This window comes from Dromiciops gliroides, chromosome 4 (genome assembly GCF_019393635.1).
Source record: "Dromiciops gliroides isolate mDroGli1 chromosome 4, mDroGli1.pri, whole genome shotgun sequence".
Classification (NCBI taxonomy): domain Eukaryota; kingdom Metazoa; phylum Chordata; class Mammalia; order Microbiotheria; family Microbiotheriidae; genus Dromiciops; species Dromiciops gliroides.
In genome coordinates, this window is record NC_057864.1 from 323,499,616 (window position 1) to 323,521,134 (window position 21,519).

The 21,519-nt window shown below is 33.9% G+C and overlaps 1 protein-coding gene across 1 annotated transcript in view; it reads left to right on the plus strand.

Annotated features, from left to right (window-relative positions):
- The window catches only part of UFL1 (UFM1 specific ligase 1), a 37,704-nt gene extending 17,271 nt beyond the window's left edge, over positions 1-20,433 (plus strand). The window contains 15 exon segments of the mRNA XM_044002732.1: positions 227-285; positions 1,647-1,793; positions 4,671-4,846; positions 6,624-6,803; positions 9,918-10,038; positions 11,895-12,017; positions 14,069-14,186; positions 16,359-16,525; positions 16,604-16,734; positions 16,945-17,025; positions 17,383-17,442; positions 17,444-17,469; positions 18,811-18,991; positions 19,196-19,233; positions 19,235-20,433. Of these exon segments, the coding sequence (XP_043858667.1) occupies positions 227-285; positions 1,647-1,793; positions 4,671-4,846; positions 6,624-6,803; positions 9,918-10,038; positions 11,895-12,017; positions 14,069-14,186; positions 16,359-16,525; positions 16,604-16,734; positions 16,945-17,025; positions 17,383-17,442; positions 17,444-17,469; positions 18,811-18,991; positions 19,196-19,233; positions 19,235-19,412 (1,786 nt within the window). The 3' untranslated portion in view covers positions 19,413-20,433.
- The last annotated feature ends 1,086 nt before the right edge of the window (positions 20,434-21,519 follow it).

The following is a 21,519-nucleotide window of genomic DNA, read 5'->3' on the forward strand; positions in this document are numbered from 1 at the left end:
AGAGCAGTGATTGTTGTTCCCGTGCGTCTTGATAGGTAATTCTGACTAAGGATGCCAATGTAGGAAAAATTTTTGAGTGTCACTTTTTGTTGTGAATTTACCAATGTTTTTTCACATTTTCATTTTTAATAGAGAATTTATTGAAATTTCCTTGTGCCTAGCTACTTTAAAATAAATTATTTCATAATATGCTTATCAGTAATAATGTTTTTCTCTTTTTTTATAGGCCTACTCCAATAATTTCTTTGATTTCTCGCTATGGATTTCAGGAGCAACTGCTTTATTGTGAGTTTGGTTCAAATTGTGTTTCATTAGTTAAATAGCTACTCTCTAGATTTGTGATTCTTACATTTAAAATTTTAATATTTTTCTCGCTTTTATTTATAAAGCTCATTTTAGCCAATATTTTAGCCTAATTCAGGAAAAAAAAGTTTTTAAGGTGCATTTTTCCCAGCACTAAAATTATTTCTGAAGATACACAAAAATGAAATTACATTATTAGAACTCAAATTATATTGTCTGAAAACTTAAATCTTAGTTTGATCTCTGTTTTATTTAGTGCTTGCTCTAGGAGTTTTATCATTGAGCTTTTCATGATAGTATACATTTCACATAGTCTTGGATTTTATTCCATTTGTCATTATTAGCAGAGATACAAGTCTTCTCTGTAAATTTGGGGATTTGAATACCTTTTTACCCAGTTTATTGAGCATTTGCATATTAAATTTACAACAGAAAAAGGAATTCCTTGCAGAGAAGATTTATTTTCATTAATTTTATTTTTGTAATGTTGAAACTTTATTTCAATTAATATTTGCCTTTTATCTCTTTCACACAACTTAAAAATGAAACTTAAATTGTGAAAAAATATGAAGTAAAATACAGCTTTACTAATAACAGGGTATGAAACACAGAATGGTATACTTTACAGTTAACGACAGTGTTGTCCTAGTACTGATAACTCTGGTCACTTTTAATCTGAGTCTATGACGCATTTTGGTTTTTACCAATATTCTTAATATAACTGAAAAATCACCTAAAAGCAGAATATTACAGTTGAATCAAAAATGGTAAGGCCTAAGATTACTTGGAATTTTTTGCAGCCTGTTGGATTTCTTATTAGAAACTTATAATTTTTTAAAAAATAATTAAGTGTTAAGAGTGTTTTAGGGCATGGCTATATTAGGTCTAACAAATTTCTTTTTAAAAATTCAACTTGAATGTGCAACAGAATTTATATGGGAAGATCTGGGAATAGTGGATAACATTGAACTTAGACTCATAATAGTGTAAATAGCACCACTTGTAAATTAGTCAAGATGACATGAAAATTATATATGTTAAAATCTATCATTTTGTTTTGAAAAATAGCAAATATGAGAACTACCTAAATGTTTATGGCTTAATTGCAAAGAACTGAATTTAATATTAATTTTGCAAAATTTAGCTTTTAATAGGCATTCTAAGTAACAGAACATTGATCTTTATAGCACTAATGATTTGATGTCATGCAACTACTTACTTTTTAAAAAATTTTTTTATTAAAAAAGAAGCATGGCAAAGTATTATATGCCTATCAGAATTGTTTTACTCTTAGTAATCTTATACCCCTATTGATTTTTGTGTATTTTTTTTCTCCCCTAAAGCTGTGCTTGAGGAACTTGTTAATAGTGGACGTTTAAAAGGTGCAGTAGTTGGAGGGAGACAAGATAAAGCTATATTTGTACCTGATATATATTCAAGAACACAGAGCAACTGGGTGGATTCCTTTTTCAGGCAAAATGGCTATCTAGGTAACTACTTTTTTATTTTTAGCTTTTTCTAAACTTAGACTTTTTAATTTCTTTCTAAAACTTGATGACACATTTCAACAGATCCAGTCACATAAACAAATTAACTGAGCTGTTAGATGTACAGATTTCATTGGTGTCTCTTTTGGTGTGAAAATAGTCACAATAGGGACAGCTAGGTGGTACAGTGGATAAAGCACTGGCCCTATATTCAGGAGAACCTGAATTCAAATCTCACCTAAGACACTTGATACTTACTAGCTGTGTGACCTTGGGCAAGTCGCTTAACCTTCATTTTGAAAAAAAATTAATTGAAAATAGTCAAAATAAACGCACATGCTTATCTTCATCTTGATCCCATCACTACCATAGTGCTTTATCAGAAGTTTAAAATGCACAGCATAGGTTTTTTGCTAACTAATTTTTTTTCTTTGAAGGGAGCATTGGGAAAGTACTCTTTTTTTTCTCCTTCTTACAGAATTGTATTTTTCATAAATAGATCATTTTCAATATATAGTATAAGTCCCAGAAACTTGCTAGTCTCAACCTTTTTTTACATTATTAATTTTTATTACTAAAGAGAGGCTTCAAAATCTTAGCAATAAAACTAAGATAATGCTTGTTGAAATAGTTATCTTGTTTTTTAGATAGTACTTGATTGATTCCACTAACTGAGAGACATTGTCATTTGAATTAATCTTAAACCGTTGTTGTAAGAATCAAATAATACATGTAAAGCACTTTGCAAATTTTAAGGGACTATAAAAATGCTAGCTATTATTATTATTATTAAGATTTTAAAAAGTGAGATCCATTTATTTTGGTTTCTGAATCAACAATCATTTATTACGTGCCTGCTACAAGTCACCTCAATTTCATTGCTTGCTGGTTAGTTGATCATAATTCTCTACCATGTTTTAAAATATATCCTAAACTGGAGGGTTTTAACCTTTTATATGTCGTGAACCTCTTCTGAGAGTAATGTTTTTAAATGCATACAATATTACAAAGGAAACCACTTATATTGAAATATAGTCACCAGAATATTTTAAAAGCAAGATTATAGACCATAGGTTAACAACCTCTGGCCTTATCTAAAGCTGACAAACTACTCTTTTTTTTTTCCTTTTTTTTTTTTTTTTTTTGTGGGGCAGTGAGAGTTGTGTGACCCCGGGCAAGTCACAGGTAGTAAATGTCAAGTGTCCGAGGATGGATTTGAACTCAGGTCCTTCTGAATCCAGGGCCGGTGCTTTTTCCACTTCACCACCTAGCTTCCCCCTGACAAACTACTCTTTAATTTTGTTTCCTAGACTTTGGGTTATGAAGATAACAAATCACTTTGTAGTCTCTTGTTCTACAACCATGAGCTTTAAATTAGAATTATACTGGAGAGAAGTGTTGTATAGAACAAAGCTTCTTAAACTGTGGTTTGCAACCCCATATGGGGTCGCATAAATGAATGTGGGGGTTGCAAAAAATTTGGCAACAGTAAAAAGTTATGTATACCTATTTTATATACCTGTAGACTTGGAGTCACGAGTGGAAAAGGTTTAAGAAGCCCTGGTGTAGAGAAAGAATGATGGATTTAGAGTCAGAGAACATGGATTTGAGTCTAGCTTTACTACTTAGTAGCCATGATCTCTATGTAAAATTTAGCTGTTCTGGACCTCATTTTTCTCATCTGAAAAATAGGAGAATTGAATTAGTTCACCCAAGATTCTTTCTAGCTCTGAATATGTGAAATCCTATTATTCTAGTATATGGTAGACACTTAATGAAATGTTTGTTGTATATTATGTTATTTTTAACTAAGGTTTTTTGTGTGCAGTAAGTAATTTTTGTGGGTACTGAGTACCATCACGTAAGATTAGACTTTTAAGGATTTATTTCAATGTTTTCATTGTACAAATTTGAAATATCTCCTTAGTATAAAAAGTCTGATTTACTTCTCTATAGTCTCATTTTTTTCTTTGAATTGATAGTGTTAATGATTAAAACCACAAAGCTTTAATTTAGTGTAAGGGCCAAATTTAATATGGGGGAATACTTGATTGTCATCTTTTGCAAATATAAAGAATTATTTAAATGGAAAAAAAGATACTCTTAAGGAATATTCTGTTACTTTGGTTACAAAAGCATTTAAGTTGCCTAAAAATGATTTTACACCTTACGTATAATAATACCCATAAAGAGGACTAATCATTTGTATTATACCTGAGGCCTAGAGAGAGAAAGGAATTAGTTCAAGGTTACAGAATCAGTAAGTACCAAGCTAGAATTTGGATTTTGGTTTTCCAAATCTAATTGTAATACTCTTTCTAATTTTTCACAGTTCATTTTGATCTTCTCAGTGTTATAGATATGCCTTCAACTGATGACAGATTGCAGCTTCTCCTCACGTTTTCATTCTATCACCAGTATTTTTCCCAGTCTTCAATAGAGGACTCCTCTCATTTGTTGGAGTCCTTCTTCTGGTTCTTCTGGTATTGAGAGTGTCTCAAATATTGAGGACTTCAGTTGATAATTCTTATTTTCTGTTCCACCCATAGCGCCTGAACAGTTTATAAATCTGCGATTGATTCATTGCCCATCAAACTGCTGAAAAATGTCAGTCTGAGATACTCAATAGAATGAAAGCCCCTTGAGATAGGGGACAGTTGGACCTCTGTATTTGCATCCCAGTGTCTGGTACATAGGTGGTTAATAAGTTCTTGTTGAATGAATGATTAAAATATAGTGTGCACATATTAAAATGAATGAAAAGAACATGTTTTAAATGTAGGTAGTAGTAAGAAAAGTAAATGTTATGCTGGAAAATTTGAATGATTTGAGCATCCAAAGAAGATAGAACTCTCACAATTTTTTGTGATGGATCTCTAGAATTTGATGCTTTATCCAGACTTGGGATCCCAGATGCTGTAAGCTACATAAAGAAAAGATACAAAACTGCACAGCTCTTGTTTTTGAAAGCTGCCTGTGTTGGTCAAGGAATTGTAGACCAGATCGAAGCTTCAGTAGAAGAAGCCATCAACTCTGGTTCCTGGGTGGATATTTTGGTATGTTTTCTATTATTTATACCCAATAACAGTCTGTTATTTCTCTTTATTGTTTAAACATTTTATATGCTTAATAATTTAATTCACATAAGCAAGACAATGTGTCTGAGGAAGTCATTTAACCTCCCAATGTCCCAAGCAACTCTTTAAAACTAAGTCATAAGCAAGTTGCTGATCTGCATCAATAGCAAGAGTTGATGTACCAGAGAATTTCCCACACTGATAGAATCAATGATGCAAACAAAAGGGAGAAAAGATGGAGAAGAAAAGCATGCTTGGGCAATGTGAGTTTTTTTCTACTAAGATTGCTGTAATTGCTCTAAGAAACAGTTTTATCTGTCTTAGTTTTTGAAGTATTATGTTGGGTGAGTTTTGATCCTTGAGTCTATCCTTCTGTTTCATTTATTTGAAACCTAGTTTTTCCACTCTTCCTTATTTTCCCAGTCAGTCACCCTGTTCTCTCTTCACATTCTTGGCTCTCCCACACTTTCTCTATTTTCTCACTTCCCATCTCTCTCCTCAGTTGCCAACAGCTATTGCTAAAACCATTTCATAGACCTTATTCTTCTTTACATCTCTGAAGCACAGCTAACCATTCCTTCCTTCTGGATTTTTCTCTTCTCCATTGGTTTTTCTGATACCCTGTTTTGATTCTTCTACTGTTCTGACTGCTGCTTTTCATCCTCTCCCATTTGTTAAGCATAGGTGTTCCCCAAAGCTTTTTTCCTGGGCCCTCCTTTCTTTCTACATTCTCTTGGTGAACTCAGCTTCCATGGGTTCAGTGATTATCTCTATACAGACGATAGCTACATCTATATTCATTTCTATATCTACTTTCATACATATTCATGCATGAATGTATACATTTCTGTTTCAAACTCCAGGCAACCTCCTGTTATACATAGTCATATAGATGTCCTATCTGCTTCTCAGAAACCTACTCTTTTGCCTAACCTTCCTTTTGCTATTGAAGGTAGCAATATTCTTCCAATCATGTAGATTTCTAATCTCCGAATAATCCTCAACTATTCTCCTCTTCCTCATATTTGTTCACTTGACAAACCTTATTGATTTTATTTACACATGATTACTTCATGTGTCTCCCATACATTCTATTCTTTACACTCACTCTGCCATGTTTCTATTTCAGACCCCCATCACTTCTTGCTTGGACTCCTCTAATAGCTACCTAATTGTCTGTTCTGTCTCGAATATATCTTCCACGTAATCACTACGGTAATTCCTGAAACACAGGTTGTCACTCCCTTACTCAAAATCCTTCAGCGCCACCCAAGATAAAATATAAATTCATCATTTAAAGCATTCCCGGCCTGGTACTGATGTATCTTTCTAGGCTTATTTCACATCATTCCTCTGTATACAGTTTATTTTCTGGTCCAGTTGGCTGACTTGTTCCCCAGACTTATATACCATCTCTGTCTTTACACTTTTCTATTTAGTCTGTCTCCCTTGCCTAGAATGTACTCTCTTCTGAATTCTCTAGCTTCTTTTAACACTTAGTGCTACCTCCAGTTCAAAGCTTTGCAGTCCTCACTCATAGTTTTTAGTACTCTTTCCTTTGTGAAAGTTTTTGTATTACATGTATTATACCAATTGCATCACCCAAGGTAAAATTAGGAAGCTCTTAGAGGGCAGAAACATTTTGCTTTTTGTTACTTTTCCCCTAAGCACAGCAATTTGCAAATAGTAGGTGTTTAATAAATGTTTGAATTGGAACTATATCTCTCTATATATAATGTTTTGTTTATTATTTTAGCCACTGCTGCCTAGTTCTTTATCAGTAGAAGATGCTGGAATGTTGCTTCAGCAGGTGATGAGAACATTCAGCAAACAGCCTTCAGCCATGGTCTTTAATGATACTGTTGTAGTTAGTGAAAAGTTTATACATAACTGTACAGAGTTGTTCAGTGAATTGATGCACCAGAAAGCTGAAAAGGTATGCCAATTTTCCTGTCATACACAAAGGTTGAAATATTTTAAACATTTGATTCTGTTTTTCTTTTTGAGAGAACTGCCAGTGTAGCCAAAGAGATTAATATTACAATATTTGCATGATTAGTTTATACTTAAATGCACATTCCCTTTAGTTTATTCCTTTGGACTTTGTCTCTAGATGTTTTCTTTGAGTATCTACCCCCTCCCTCCCAGTGTTTCACTGTTTAGAAAATCATAGTCTTCTCATCTGATTCCTCTTAAAGTAAAAATATAAATTTTCAGAATTTAAATGCATGAAAGGTATGCCATGTATTTGAAGCAGTTTGGATTTTAATTTGAAATTTGGATTTGAAAAGTAAAAAGTAGTCTCTGTATTCTGTGTACATAAATATATATATATATATATATATATATATATATATGTATGTATGTATGGGGGGGGGCGCAATGAGGTTTAGTGACTTGCCTAGGGTCACACAGCTAGTAAGTGTCAAGTGACTGAGGCCGGATTTGAACTCAGGTCCTCCTGAATCCAGGGCCAGTGCTTTATACACTGCCACCTAGCTGCCCCATACATAAATATTTTAAGCAGTAAAGTCTTATTAATTGAATTTAAGTGTGGGGGTGGCAATTCTAAATTATCGAGAGAACAGAATTATGAAAGTGTCTTTTAAAACAGTTCCGTGAGGGTAGGGACTGGCTTGCTTCTTTTTGTATCCCCAGTGCTTAGTACAGTGGGGCAGCTAGGAGGAGCAATGGATAGAGCACTGGCCCTGAAGATGGGAGCCTTAAACATCGAGGGCCATCTCCAGTTCTCCTGATAAAGATCTTTCCACTAGACTCAGATGGCTCTGCAGGAGAGAGTGAGGCTGGTGACTTTGCACAGCCCTCCCTCACTTAAATTCAGTTCACTGCAAGTGATGACATCACCCTGGTGTCATGGTTCTCTTTGAGAATGAAAGACAAACAGCAACAATAGCTTAGTACAGTATATGGCACATAGTAGGCATTTCATAAATGTTTATTGATTCATTAAAATACATTTTAATTATTATCAAGAGCATACTGGGAACAAATGTTGGACTAGAAACCTGGTCTGATGTCGTACTCCTCTTCTTCAGCTTGTAACTATGGGCAAGATGACTTCTCAGTTCCTCAGTTTCTTTATCTGTAGGGTGATTAAACTGAAGTACCGCCTCACAGAATTGTTGTATGAATCAGATTATACATGTGGACATATATATTTTAATGAACTATAAACAAAACCCTTTAATACATTATGTACCTTTGTTTATATTTTTTGTTGAATATTATAACTGAAATATTCCTATCATATTTTTTTTCTAGTAAACATCATCTAGTTCTGCTTTAATAAATAATGATGGGATTTGTGATTTCATTGCTATAGGGAACTCCCAGATCAGGAAACTCTTTGCTATTTCAGGTTAGCATCCTTTCTGCAACTTAGACTCTTAGAGTTTTAAGGAATATTTGTTTTTCATTAGGATGCTTGGATAATGTCTGCTAGTAAAAATTTTGACAGCGTTAAGTTTAGTAGAGGCCTTAAAAGTTTGTTTTCTTAAGAACAGTACTCATACTTACATACTTATCCTAGGCACCATAAATGAAGTGGTTTTTTCGTTTCGTTTTGTTTATTGTGAATTTAACATTTCTGCCAAGGAGATTAGAGATTCATTATCTTTTTAAATTGGATTTACCTTAAGATAATAGTTCTGTACATTTAACATAACTATTGACTTTTCTAGTAGTAAGATGAGAAAATAACAGGTGTTGATTATACTTACTTGCTATGTCTTAGTATTCCAGACAAGCACCAAGGGATGAGAAGGAAATGAATGACACACGTATTCCTTGAAGAAAACTTGCCTGTATTATTTTAATTACTATAAGGGGGGAAATTGTTATGGAACTATTCTTTTTAATATGCTCAACAACTATTAATCACAAAAAAACGGATCAACAACAAAAAAGGTTAATGACAGGGGCAGCTAGGTGGTGCAGTGGATAGAGCACCGGCCCTGGAGTCAGGAGTACCTGGGTTCAAATCTGGCCTCAGACACTTAACACTTACTAGCTGTGTGACCCTGTTAAGGGCTAAAATTCTAGCTAAACTGTCTAAAATATCTAATGAGTGGTCGCCAATAAATTATAAGCTTTAGCAAGAGTTAGATTTTTAAGCATTTATTAAGGAGAATAAGAATTTGGTAAAGAGAGAGAGAAAGGCCTAGATTCCTATCTACTAAAGGGAGAGCACATTTCTAGCTCCCTTCTCCGCCAGCGTCCTCAGGAAAAAGCGCGAGACTGAGCGCCAGTCTCTTCCTTCCTCCTCCCACTAGCCCGCGTCACTTCCTGACTCCTGGTCTTGCCCTCAAAGACCTTCCCTTCATGGGCAGAACTCTTCTACAGTAAGTATCCAGCAGGTGGCGTTATTCCAATCGTTACAACCCTGAGCAAGTCACTTAACTCCAATTGCCTCACTAAAAAAAAAAAAAAAAGGTTAATGACAATGTGAGATTTAAAATTGGATACAGCTTCCACTTTACTTATCTTTATGAATACAGATACATTAGTGCTGTGGTTATTTGGAGTCAGCCTTCTGGAAACCTCAAGTATCCACAATACTGAATAAGTGGAAAAGAATGACTCAGTCTGAATAAGCAACCTTTAAAGCACTGGTGAAAATAGTTAGGAAACTCCCAAATTACATCTAACATGATATGATTGGTTGTTTCAGTGCCCAGTACAAAAGAATTTTCATATTGTCTGAAAAGCTAAGCTTATTGGCATAGAAGCCAAAAATACAGGAAAAGTTAAAAACAGCAACAAAAAGAAAAAGTAAAAAATAGATACAGGGAGGAATAGAATGGTATTACACATTAGAAGCAAGGGGTAGGGGGTGTCCAATAGCAAGTCAGAGAAGAAAATGATAGCATACCTGCAGTCCAGAACAATTTCCTATTTCTCCTGGTATTGGAAAATAGATCTCAAATTTATAGATAAGTAGAACCTGATTATGTAACCAAAGATCATTTTGTTTTGTAGATGTAGCAGGAATGTATTGATGTACTCAAAGTAAGCTCTTTTTTTTCTTCAGGAAATGAAGAATAATCCTGTTCATTTAATCACTGAAGAAGATTTGAAAGAGTCTTCTATCGTGGAAAGTGTTAGTTCAAGTAGAAAGGATAAAAAAGATGAACGACGAAGAAAAGCAACAGGTAGTTTATTAGTATTAACAGCTCAGAGAGAGGTATTTTTAAACCAAATATTTACATTGTTAAAATCTACTTTCTAAAGGTTGAACTTGAATATTATGCCTGCTGGAATTTTTAAAAGTTTAAAGATTTGCACTTCTTAAGTTTTAATTTTGACTGCCAACATCAACAAATTTAGGTGTTGATACATTTTTCACTTGATTTTTCAAATCGTCATCTTATACTCTGAAAATACTAGGATCATGTTAACATGAAAACTAAGGCACTTAGGTTGAGAATTAAGAACTCATGTTTCTAGGATGTGGTTTATAATCAGAGTGAATTGGTGAACTTGTCCAACAGCATGACTTTAATATTTAATGCTAATATGTAAATGCCTTCTATTCATTTTAGAACACCTGTCATGTTGTTTCCCAATAAGATAGAACAGGCCTCTTTGAAAAGATAGTCTTGCTTTAGAATTAGTGACAATTATCTTTTGTTAGTAATGCTACTAATTATCATTGGGAAATAATAGACCCGTGAATATTTTCTCAGTAGCTAAAAGTAAAATATTCAAAACCTTTAGACATAGCCTCAAGTTACAACAATCAGGAATGGAGGACATTCACAGCTATAGAATTTGAACATAGACATGTAAAAATCTTTTTTTTTTCTTCTTTTTAAAGTTGTATGCATACCACTTCAGTTTTTGCTGTCCAGTTTATATTTCTCTCCCTTGTTCTGTCAAACATCACAGTACTTTGAAATCTCTCTCTCTGCTCCTTTGGGGAAATTGCACCAAGGATATACTACTCACAGTAGTAAAGCATCATATTGTTCAAAAGTCATGCCTTTCTTCTGTTCTATTTTAAAGGGATGATACTGTTGTAAACTGAATTATTTCACTAATAAATTTGTCCCCCCCGGGTGTTTCAGTGTAACTAATCTATTATATTTCCTTTCCAGTAGTTAAAGGAATCCTTTGGATATATTGGCTTTCAAAGACAATGCTGTTGAACTGTTTTATGCAGTTGAAATGATCCTTAATATCCCTAAATTGAAAAAGACTTCAGGCATGAAAGCCATCCTAAATAATGGCCCAGTTATTAACAAATTTAAAATCACATTCCTTTCAGTTTTGTGCTTTTGGAAGATAAGTCCTTTCTCATCTTAAAAGTCAGGAGAGAGAAAATAAAGTAGTATCTTAAATATGGTAAGGATGAAGAATTCTACTTAGAACTTTGAAAATAGAGAACTTAGTTTTAATGTAAATTTTGTTTTAGAAGGCAAATAAAAACTGTGATATAGAGTTGGCTATATGTTAACCATAATCAGGTAATAGATTCTAGGAAAGTACTCTAATTTTGTTTTTAAGGGACCTTTTTCTAAAAACTTTTCAAATTAAGCATCATTTCCAAGTAACATTAAATAAAGTCATCAGTTCTTCATTATGTGGCTTTTCCTTAAGTACTCTAAATGCTAAGTTGTTTAGTGAGCTATATTTGCCAAATTTTTGTTTAGGCAGAAAGATTGACGTTGATGCATTTGCTGCCTACCTGAGAAATCTTATTTTACACAGTCTGTTTTTTCACATTTTCCTCTGTTTCACATTTTTATAAAGTTTCGTTTATTTCTGAGATGGGAGCTAAAATCACTTTTTGTAAGAAACAAATTCCCCACCTCTGGTTGAGAGATTACATGTGTATAGTCTTAAGAAAATCCTAAGCAGCTTGAAAAAGGTGAAGAAGACGACCAAGTAAAACAATCCCTTTTGATTCTGTCTGACATAAAGCTGGGGCATGTAACAGTATATGATCACTTTTTCCTCTGTAAGGTACTTTTAATGGGCTGTACTAAATAATGCCATTTTCCACCAGAGGGCAGTGGAAGTGTTCGAGGAGGTGGCGGTGGGAATTCCAGAGAGTTCAAAATTAAAAAGACCAAGAAGAAAGGAAGGAAAGATGATGAGAGTGATGATGAGACTCAGTCAGCAAACACTGGTTTGTGGCATTTTAATTTTATTAAGGTATTTTTAACTTAGACGCTTTCTTTGGTCAAGTACTATGAAATGATAAAACTTATGAGATTTGGATTCTTCAAAAACTAAAAGGGAAATGCAATATACTTTAGGATTTTTATTGCAGTACTTAAGAGAACTTTGTATTTAAGTGTGATAATTAGATGAGTATTTGTTTTATGGACTGGTTCTCACTTTCAAACTCTACAAAAGAACCATTTTGAAATTCAAATTTTAAGACTTTCTGCTTTTTGAGTTTTAGCTAATATTAAGTTAATCAACCTACTGAAACTTGGTGACCCCTGTTAATGGAAGATAATGTAGGGTAATTGATTATTTTAATTTGGATTTCAACTGAATACTATGTAAATTTCAAACGTGAATTCAGTATATTGGGGACTGATCATACTGAAGAGATACTGGTGACAAACAATAAGGAATACACATAAAGTCATCCCAGCCTTGGATTTGCCATAGGTTTTTATCCCCCCCAGCTGCTTTTATCCATAATAGCTTTGGTGTATTGCATCCTTTTTCTTATTGGAGCAAGGAAAGATACCTATGATTTCTTGTTTCACCAACAAAACTTTAGAATTTTTATAAATGATAGGAAACTATGGCATTCATAAAAATTATGTCCTTCTCTACTAGTTAACAATATTTAACCCTTAACTAGATTCATATTTTAAGAATAGTGGAATTAAGACATAGAAAACTATATTATAAATCAGTCAATAAGCATTAAGTATCCACTATGGCCAAGGTACTGGAAATACAAAGCCAAAAATTAAATAGACCCTGTCCTCAACAAGAGCTTCATTGTGTACAGGAAAAACAACATGTACAAGATAATCTGGAGGGGGTGGGGATGGGACACTAGTAGCTGGTAAGATCAGAACAGGCAGTAGTGTAGGAGGTAGTGTTTGAACTACATTTTAAAGGAAACCGGGCAAGGTTGTATTGATGTGACTCAGCCTTATCTGTTAAGAAAACTAGGCTAGAAAAGGTTAAGTAGCTCCATTTTCTACCTCTTAACATAGTATTTCCTCAAAATAACATTATTGTATTTGTTACTAAGCTAGTTAATGAAGTAAAAATTAACTATTACTGACTAGAACTTGGACCTATGATTTCATTTAATTGTTACAAGGAACTCTGCCCAGTGAGAAACATTTCTCTCTGTGATTGTGATTATTAGCTCAGGGACACATAGCCGGTATGTCTCAGAAATAGCTAACTAACTGCTATGATATCCTGCCTCTCTGTTCCTTAAAATCGTAATTTGGTTTAAGGTCCAGCTTCATCACAGAGCATTATATGGGAGAGAAAAAAGTAATAGAACATAAAATTTTAGAAAAGGCTTTAAAGATTATAGTTCTAACACCCACATTTTTAGTAAAATGTGAATGGTTTTATACATCAAAATGTTGTAATTTTAGCTATTTAAAAGGGACATGATAGTAGCTACTATGTTCGCTATTATATTACTGTTCTTGAATTTTCTGATTTGATTCTGATTAAATTATCTAATTGTATGAATTATTTTTATTTCTAATAATATGAGAACCAAAATAATAGATAAGTACTTGATTAGGAATTAGGATAACTTTAGGTTAAGACCCACCTCTCACACTCACCTCACCTCTCAGCATTTGGGGATACTTCCTAAGACCATAAAATGTAGACGATATTAGAACCCCCCCCACCCCAGTAATTGAAAACACTTAAGAAATGTCACAACCAGACAAAATAAATGTGTATTGTACCACTCACATCTGGTTAGAGAGAAAACTGTATGGACATGCAATCCCCTCCACTTTGATGGCTGTCTCGTCACTAATTTGTAAAGGAAGATTTTTAAGAGAGTTAATCATTAAAATGATTTTTAATATCTATTTTTCATTAGTGACTATTAGTAAATTTTGTTGGCATAAGATTTTGTATTGTTGTCTTTGTTCTGGACAGGTAAAATGAATGTTCCTATTTTACTGGGTTATGTTGTTAGTATTTAAAAACCATTAATGTCTGTCATAGGCAGGAAAAAGCCTGAAATTACATTCATGTCACTGGAGGAAATTGAAGATGTTTTAAAGAAGCACATACAGGATGGCCCTGAAGAATTTGTTACAGAACTTGCTGAGCATTTACTAAGGCGAGTATAAAGATATACTTTGGATTCTTAATTCTGAGTTATCAAAAGTAACATTCCTATTGGTGCATAGAAATTCGCTGATTATTATTGTTAGAAAGGAGAATTGAATCAAGTTTGGAAATGAGAGCTTAGAATTTAAAATATGAATCAGTTTTCCAAGTTTTGTTTTTTCACTGATTCAATGGCCTTCTTTTCTCTTATATCCCAGTACTTTACTGGATCCACAGGATCACAGAATTTCAGAGGTAGAAGGGACCTTTCAAGTCACTTTAGATTAACTCATACCTCAAAAAGAATTGTTCCCACATAGGCAACAAGCTGATATCCAACTTCAGCTTAAACTTGTAATGAGGCCTTCCTAAAATTGTCCCTTCCACTTGTGGATGGCTCTAACTGTAAGGACATTTTTCCTTACCTCAAGCTTATATTTGCCTCTTTGCAACTTGTCTTTATTGATCCTAGTTGTATCTTGTCGGCCAAACAGAAGAAGTCTGATCTTACTTTCGTATGATAGCTCACATGCTAAAATTTACCCTTCTATTTTCTTCAGGCTAAACATACCCATGTTTTTTTTTTTCCAGCTGATTTTCATGTCATATACTCAAAGCCCTTCACTATTCTAGTTACCCTCCAACTCATGAAGTCCTTTCTAAATTCATGCACTCAGAATTCAATATATCACTCCAGTTATAGTCTGGTTAGGGCAAACTGCAGTGGAGCTATTAAAATATTCTGTAAGCCATGCCTCTTGGTGCAGCCCAAAATTATATTGAGCCTTGTTGTCTACCACCGTACTCCATCACTAAACATTTATTAAGTGCCTACTTAATAAAGCTCTGGAGATTCAAGAAAAGGCAAAGGACAGTCCCTGCCCTCAAGGAATTTACAGTCTCATGTGGGGAGACAACATGCAAGCTATATACACGGGATAAATAGGAAATAATTAACAGAAGGAAGGGTTGGGAAAGGCTTCCTGTAAAAAAATCTTAGTAAGGGCTTGACTCTCATTTTGAATTTGAAGTCCACTAAAACCTCAAGATTTGTTTTCAGACAGTCTAATCATGCTTCCCCCATCTTATATTTGCAGTTACTTTTTTGAACCCAAGTGTAAAATTTCATTTAATGAGATCCAGCCCAACATTCTAGCTTATCAAAATCTTTTTGGATCCTGAATTTGTCATCCCCAAATGTTAAGTATCACTTCCAGCTTTGGGTCACCTGAAAATTTTGTCCAAGTCATTGATCAAAATGTTAACTAATATAGAGCAAATGAGAGGCCCCTGAGGCATAACGCCGGCTACCTGTGTTGACATTAAACCATTAATTATTACTCTTACCCTGACCATTCAATCAGTTGGGTCCATTTAATTTTACTAATGCCTAACCTGCAAATGGACATGTGGTACCATTTCTTTGATAAAAGTTAGTATGAGCTACTTTATCACTGCTAAAATCTAGGTAAACTACCATTAACATTTACCAATTTTGTAACCCTGTCAAAAAGGCAGTAAGACTAGTCTGTCATCTGAAGTCATACCGTCTTGTGATCTCTAATTCCTTTTCTAAATGTTTGCTAATATTTTCTTTAATATATGGACATTGGAATTTTGCTAGGAATCAAAGCCAAGCTCAGTGTCCTATAGATTTTTTTTTTAAAGGAAGGAAAATATAAAGTTGATTGACCATTTGATTTTTCCCAGTCTTGTTTTGTTCAGTTCAATTCTCTGTAGGCTTTCAGATATCACTGACCTTGAGCAGCTTAGCAGCAATGCCTGCCCTTTCTACAGCCCCAGGTGCTGTTCATTTTGCTGGTGCTTTCTTATGTCTGCTTATCAACTCGGTCAGTCATTCTTGTTCTCTCTCTTCCAATCCAAAAGCCGTTCTTCATAGTAAAGAAAGCAGAAGCAAAGTAAGAATTAAGCAGTGCTGTCCTCCTGAGGACTGATTCTGTCCTCTTTTGACCTCCCCATCAGCTTAAGAAAACAACAACCCCTTTTTTTTTAACACTCCTATAGGACTATACAGTAGGTTGCCTTAGCCATTGCGTAGGAAGGATACCACACTTAGGTCAGGTAAGATGCACTCATGCTGAACTATTTTCCAAAATAACCTATTAGGGTAAATTCAACTACATTTAATTGTGCTAGGCAAATATATTTTTCTTATTCACAGATATCTCAATAGAAGTTATTTGGAAGTGGTACGTTCAGTGTTTATGTCTTCAACTTCTTCTGTATCTGGAGCTAATAGGAAACGTACTGTCAAAGATTTACAAGATGAGGTGTCACATCTATACAACAATATTAGATTATTTGAAAAAGGAACAAAGTTCTTTACAGGTACATTTAATATCATCTTTAATTTAATTCTCATTATTTCTTTTGGAAGCTACGTTCAGTAAATATCATGTTTTACAGATGATGCACAAACCAACCTTGCCAAGCACTTGCTGAAGACTGTTTGTACGGACATCACTAATCTTATTTTCAACTTCTTAGCTGCTGATTTAATGATGGCAGTAGAAGATCCTACTACCATAACAAGTGAGGTATATTAGTCTTTCTGCTGCTTCAGACAAAACATAATATATAGGAAATTATTTGAGGGTAATACATGTTGGGGGTTTGGGTTTTTTTACATTAACCAAAGTACCATCATACTTCTTCCATCTATTAGAATAATAAATAACAACTATGAATTTGGGGTTACATAATTTATATTCCATCTTTAAACATCCTAACTTCTGTTTTCCCTCTAGGTAAGAAAAAAGATTTTAGGTAAACTGTCAGAAGAGACTAAAGGTCCTCTCACAAAGCTCCATAACTCTCTGAATGAAAAAGTAAGTAAAGTTCGAAGCTATTAGTATTCTGGACCTAAAAATCTTTGACATTAGATTAGTGTGATGGTGCTTTACAAATGTTAATATCATTATTAGTGAGACTCCACATAACCACACACTGAACTGTACATATTAGTGAGACTCTACATAACCACACACTGAACTACTTTAATATGTTAAAATCAGATGTATATAGTGATAAGTTTTAAATGTAAACTTTAGGCCAATGTCTGTTGAAACCAACCCAGGTTTTTTAGAGGAATCATGCCTTTCCATCTCTTTGTGTCTTTTCTATGTATTTATTTCTCTCATAATGTACATATAGAATAATGTGTGGTATTATGTGCTTTTCTTTAGAGCTTAGAAGATTTTCTTTCTTTTCTGGACTCTGCAGCAGATGCTTGTGATATCATGGTGAAAAAAGGGAGACAAGAAAAAAGAAAGGTATTACCTAATTCATCCATCTATTGTTAACATTTTTCTAACTATGCATCATATTATGAGAATTTGACCTAAGAGAGCCTGATTTGCCCTCATTAACTTGATTGTCATCACATTTAAAGTCTAATGTTTTTATGATGCCCATATTCTTTTCACTCACTTTATTAAAATACAATAATCTATAGTTGATAAAGCCCAGAAATTTTTTTTCTACTATCTATATTGTTTTTTAGCATCTTTAGCACGTGAAGATTGTTTTTTCCTCTTTTGTGCAATGTTACAAAAATTAAGTGTTTAGGCAGCTAAAGGACTATAAAAATTAAAGCCAGGGAAAGCACACATTTTAATTGGGGAGCAAATAACAAACTTTCAGTACAAAGCAAATAGAGCTTTATTTTGTTGGTCAGTCATTTCATGACTCCCTTTGGGGTCCACCTTGGCAAAGATACTGGTGTGGTTTGCCATTTCCTTCTTCAGTTCATTTTACAGATGAGGAAACCAAGGCAAACAGGATTAAATGACTTGACCAAGGTCCCACAGTTTTGCGAGTGAAAAGTTGAATGACCAGAAAACAAGGTTCAGTCTTCTGAATGTCATTTTATTAAGCAATGCTAGTTAATTGCCTAATCAAGTGGGAGCTTCTCAACTTAAGCCTATACCCCAAACTTTTATACATTAAAAAAATTAAATAAGGGTCAGTTAATGAAAAGGAACAATACAACATCGGGTAATCTGATTTCTAATTGGATGAAAAACTTAGAACTTCCAAATTGGTAGGGGGGAGAGTGAACAGGGTACAATTCCCCAAATTCAGAAAAGGACCATCTTACTCCCCAAGTATGTGTAAATAATCAAGGGAACCTGGAAACAATAACTTATTGATCAGTATAGGACTAGTTTTCAGATAAAATGTAGGGGTTGCTTGAGACTTTTTTTTTTTTTGGAGAAAACTCTTTCTCATCAATCTTTGGATCTGACATTTCTGATCAGCATAACCTAGCTGCTTAAGGGTCTCTAAGTAGCTGGGTGAGGTGGTCCAACTTCAAACACTGCAATGAAGTTTTCTCCTGAGACAAAATTTGGACTAGATCCATAATTGAATAGAAATGGAACTGAGCTAACTACACAATTGAATCACAAGATGGAATTAGTGTGGTTCACTCAATTCGCACAATTAACCACTTGCTTTCCTAATCCCTATATAGCTAGTAAATGTCTGAGGTCAGGTTTGAACTCGGGTCCTCCTGACTCCTGATACTCTATACGCTGTGCCATGTAGCTGCCCCCAAGCTTTATTTTACATATGACAAAATATGGTAGTATAACTAATATCTTTTTCCCTAGGCAGGTACTATTCCAACACAGACAAGCACTGATTGAACAGCTGAAAGTTACAGAAGACCCAGCTCTTATCCTACACCTTACTTCAGTTCTGTTGTTTCAATTCTCAACTCATTGTATGCTACATGCACCTGGACGATGTGTACCACAAATTATTGCTTTTCTTAGCAATAAAATGCCAGAGGTAGGTATTTTTATTGTATTTGAAATTTTATTCCAGTTTTCAGATCTGAACTAATTGATTGATATTAATGTATATTTGCCCACATAAACATTTCTGAAAATGTCTTTAGTGACTCTACAAGTTCATTTTTAAAATGAAATTTAGCTGCTTACTTTTTTTTCTGTAAATAATTTTGCTAACTTCTCTTTCTCTTACCCACTTTAGGATCAACATTCTCTTCTGGTCAGATACAAGGCCTGGTTGTGAACAGCTGGTTAATCAGAATAAGAAAAGTGGACAAGGAGATGACCAGTTGATTAACCAAGTAGACAAAGAGCATGAAGATGCTAATAATGCTGTGCGAAAGGAACTTCAGGAAATTTCCACATCTATCAAGGACCTTGTCTTCAAATCTAGAAAACCATCTGTAACAGAGGAGTAATGATTTTAATTTAATTTGAAATTTTTTGCATAGTCAGTTATTTTTTTTAAAGAAATGATTACAAAAAACTTCTCAGTGGAGTGTTTTAGCATTGCCTTCTGCAACCACTTCTTTTTTGAGAAGCTGTGTGAAATCTCTCCTACCAGCCACATAGTGTATGTTTTATTCCAGTCTTTTGGTTATGAGATGTCCCTGTTTTTGAAATGTGTTATCCAAAGAAAAATTACTTTATCATTATAGCTAGCAGTTATAATTTGCAGGTTTATCATTGTGTCATCAAATTCTGACTGAATAATCCCTTTTTCTTTTGTCTTTTGTTCCTTGTTAAAGTCATAATGCTAGATTACAAGTGACATTTGCAGTTTCCAGTCATTGTAAGTAGTATATGCAAACTTTAAATTCTATTTGTGATTTGTTTTGTTTTGATGGCGGGCAGGGTTAAGCTTTTTGGTGTCAGCAGGGGGATTTTCTGGTATTATCATTATTTGATTTAAAATTAATAATGTCTTAGATCTGAAAGCCAAAAATACTCTGCTAAATTTTGATAGCATTTTTTTAGGCCAATGTATTTGTTTCTGACAATTGCAGGATCTTATGTGTCTCCCAACACTGAAAAGTTGAATATGCAGGAGTAGTAAAGGCTGCTTGCTGTGTTCTGTCCTCAGAGTCAAGCTGCTGCCCAACAGGGTGGAGAGGAGTAAGAACCACAGTCAGTGCTGGTAGATTCTGGTCACCAGTCTCACTTGTTTGCATTGTAGTCTTGATGTCATTTAAACTGTTACTGTATCAAATCAATACAGGTTTTAAAAAAACAACAAATTGGTGTAGTTTGTAGCCACAAATTCCATTGTCAATACTTAGAAGCAGAACTTTTCTTATATCTGAGCTTACTTTGAAGTCTAATGGTTGTGTGTATCATTCAAATTAGCCCCACAATTTGCTGAGCAGCTCTGTCATGGTATAGAATTGGGAGGGATCTGTGTTTTTATACACACACACACACACACACACACACACACACACACACACACACACACACATATTATAAATGTGTGTGTGTATTTTTTTCCCTCGAGGGAGTGGAATCATTTTGACTACTTTATGGGGTTTAATGATAAAACTAAATCACACACCTCAAGTCCTTTAGTGTTTTCCAGTCATCCTGATTGCAGCTGTTATATTATAAAAACAGTAACTAGGCTTTCTTTTACTCCATCTTAGCTCAATTATTCTTGAGGTAAAAGGCAGTTGGTAGTTATCGACAGAGCCTGCAGCCTTACAATCTATATTAAAGACATTGAGTAGAAAATATAATTCAAGATAAGGGATATTTTCACATGGCTGATAGAAAAATACCACCTACTCTGTATTTTGGTTTACTCAGCTTCAGAAATATTAAGTTGTATAGTGGTCACGAAAAATAATCTTGCTAGATAAGCATAATAAAGTGCATCTGTGAGCATCAAATGATGTGATTGTTACTGACAAAGTGAAAAGTTAGAAGAAACAAAAGGTAAGAATAATATTTTTACAGACTAAACTTTGTTCATGTTCAAACCATGGTCTCAACTTGCATCAGAATAGTTCTGATTTCCTCCCAAATAAATAAAACTGTCATTTTTATTACATTGATCTGATTTTTGTAAATAAAATCTGACATTATGTATGCAAGTATAAAATAATTATTTTAATAAAATTGAAAGGATTAAGTGTCTAATTTGTCTTCTGCTGTGAACTAGAAATTTATAGCCTTTCAGTTTTTAAACCGTAATTTCTATTTGGTTCTGCTTATTTTGCTTTTGAGTGCTTGAATTATTTTACTTAGCACTGAGTCAGAATGATTATTAGTTATAAATAATACATTAGTTTTTAAATTATGTTCACATTCTGAAAATGATTAAATCATTTTTAAAGAGTTTAACAGGAAACTAATCCTCTGTCAATGACGACCATTTTACAAACACTTTTACAAGTCATAATAGTTCTTTTCAGCTTAGCAGACCACATCCAGATAACTCAGACCCAGAGTACATTCCAAATGGTTATGAAGATTTATTGCTACCTTTTAATGTCATAGTTTAACAGAGAAAAATACTCCACTTTTTCT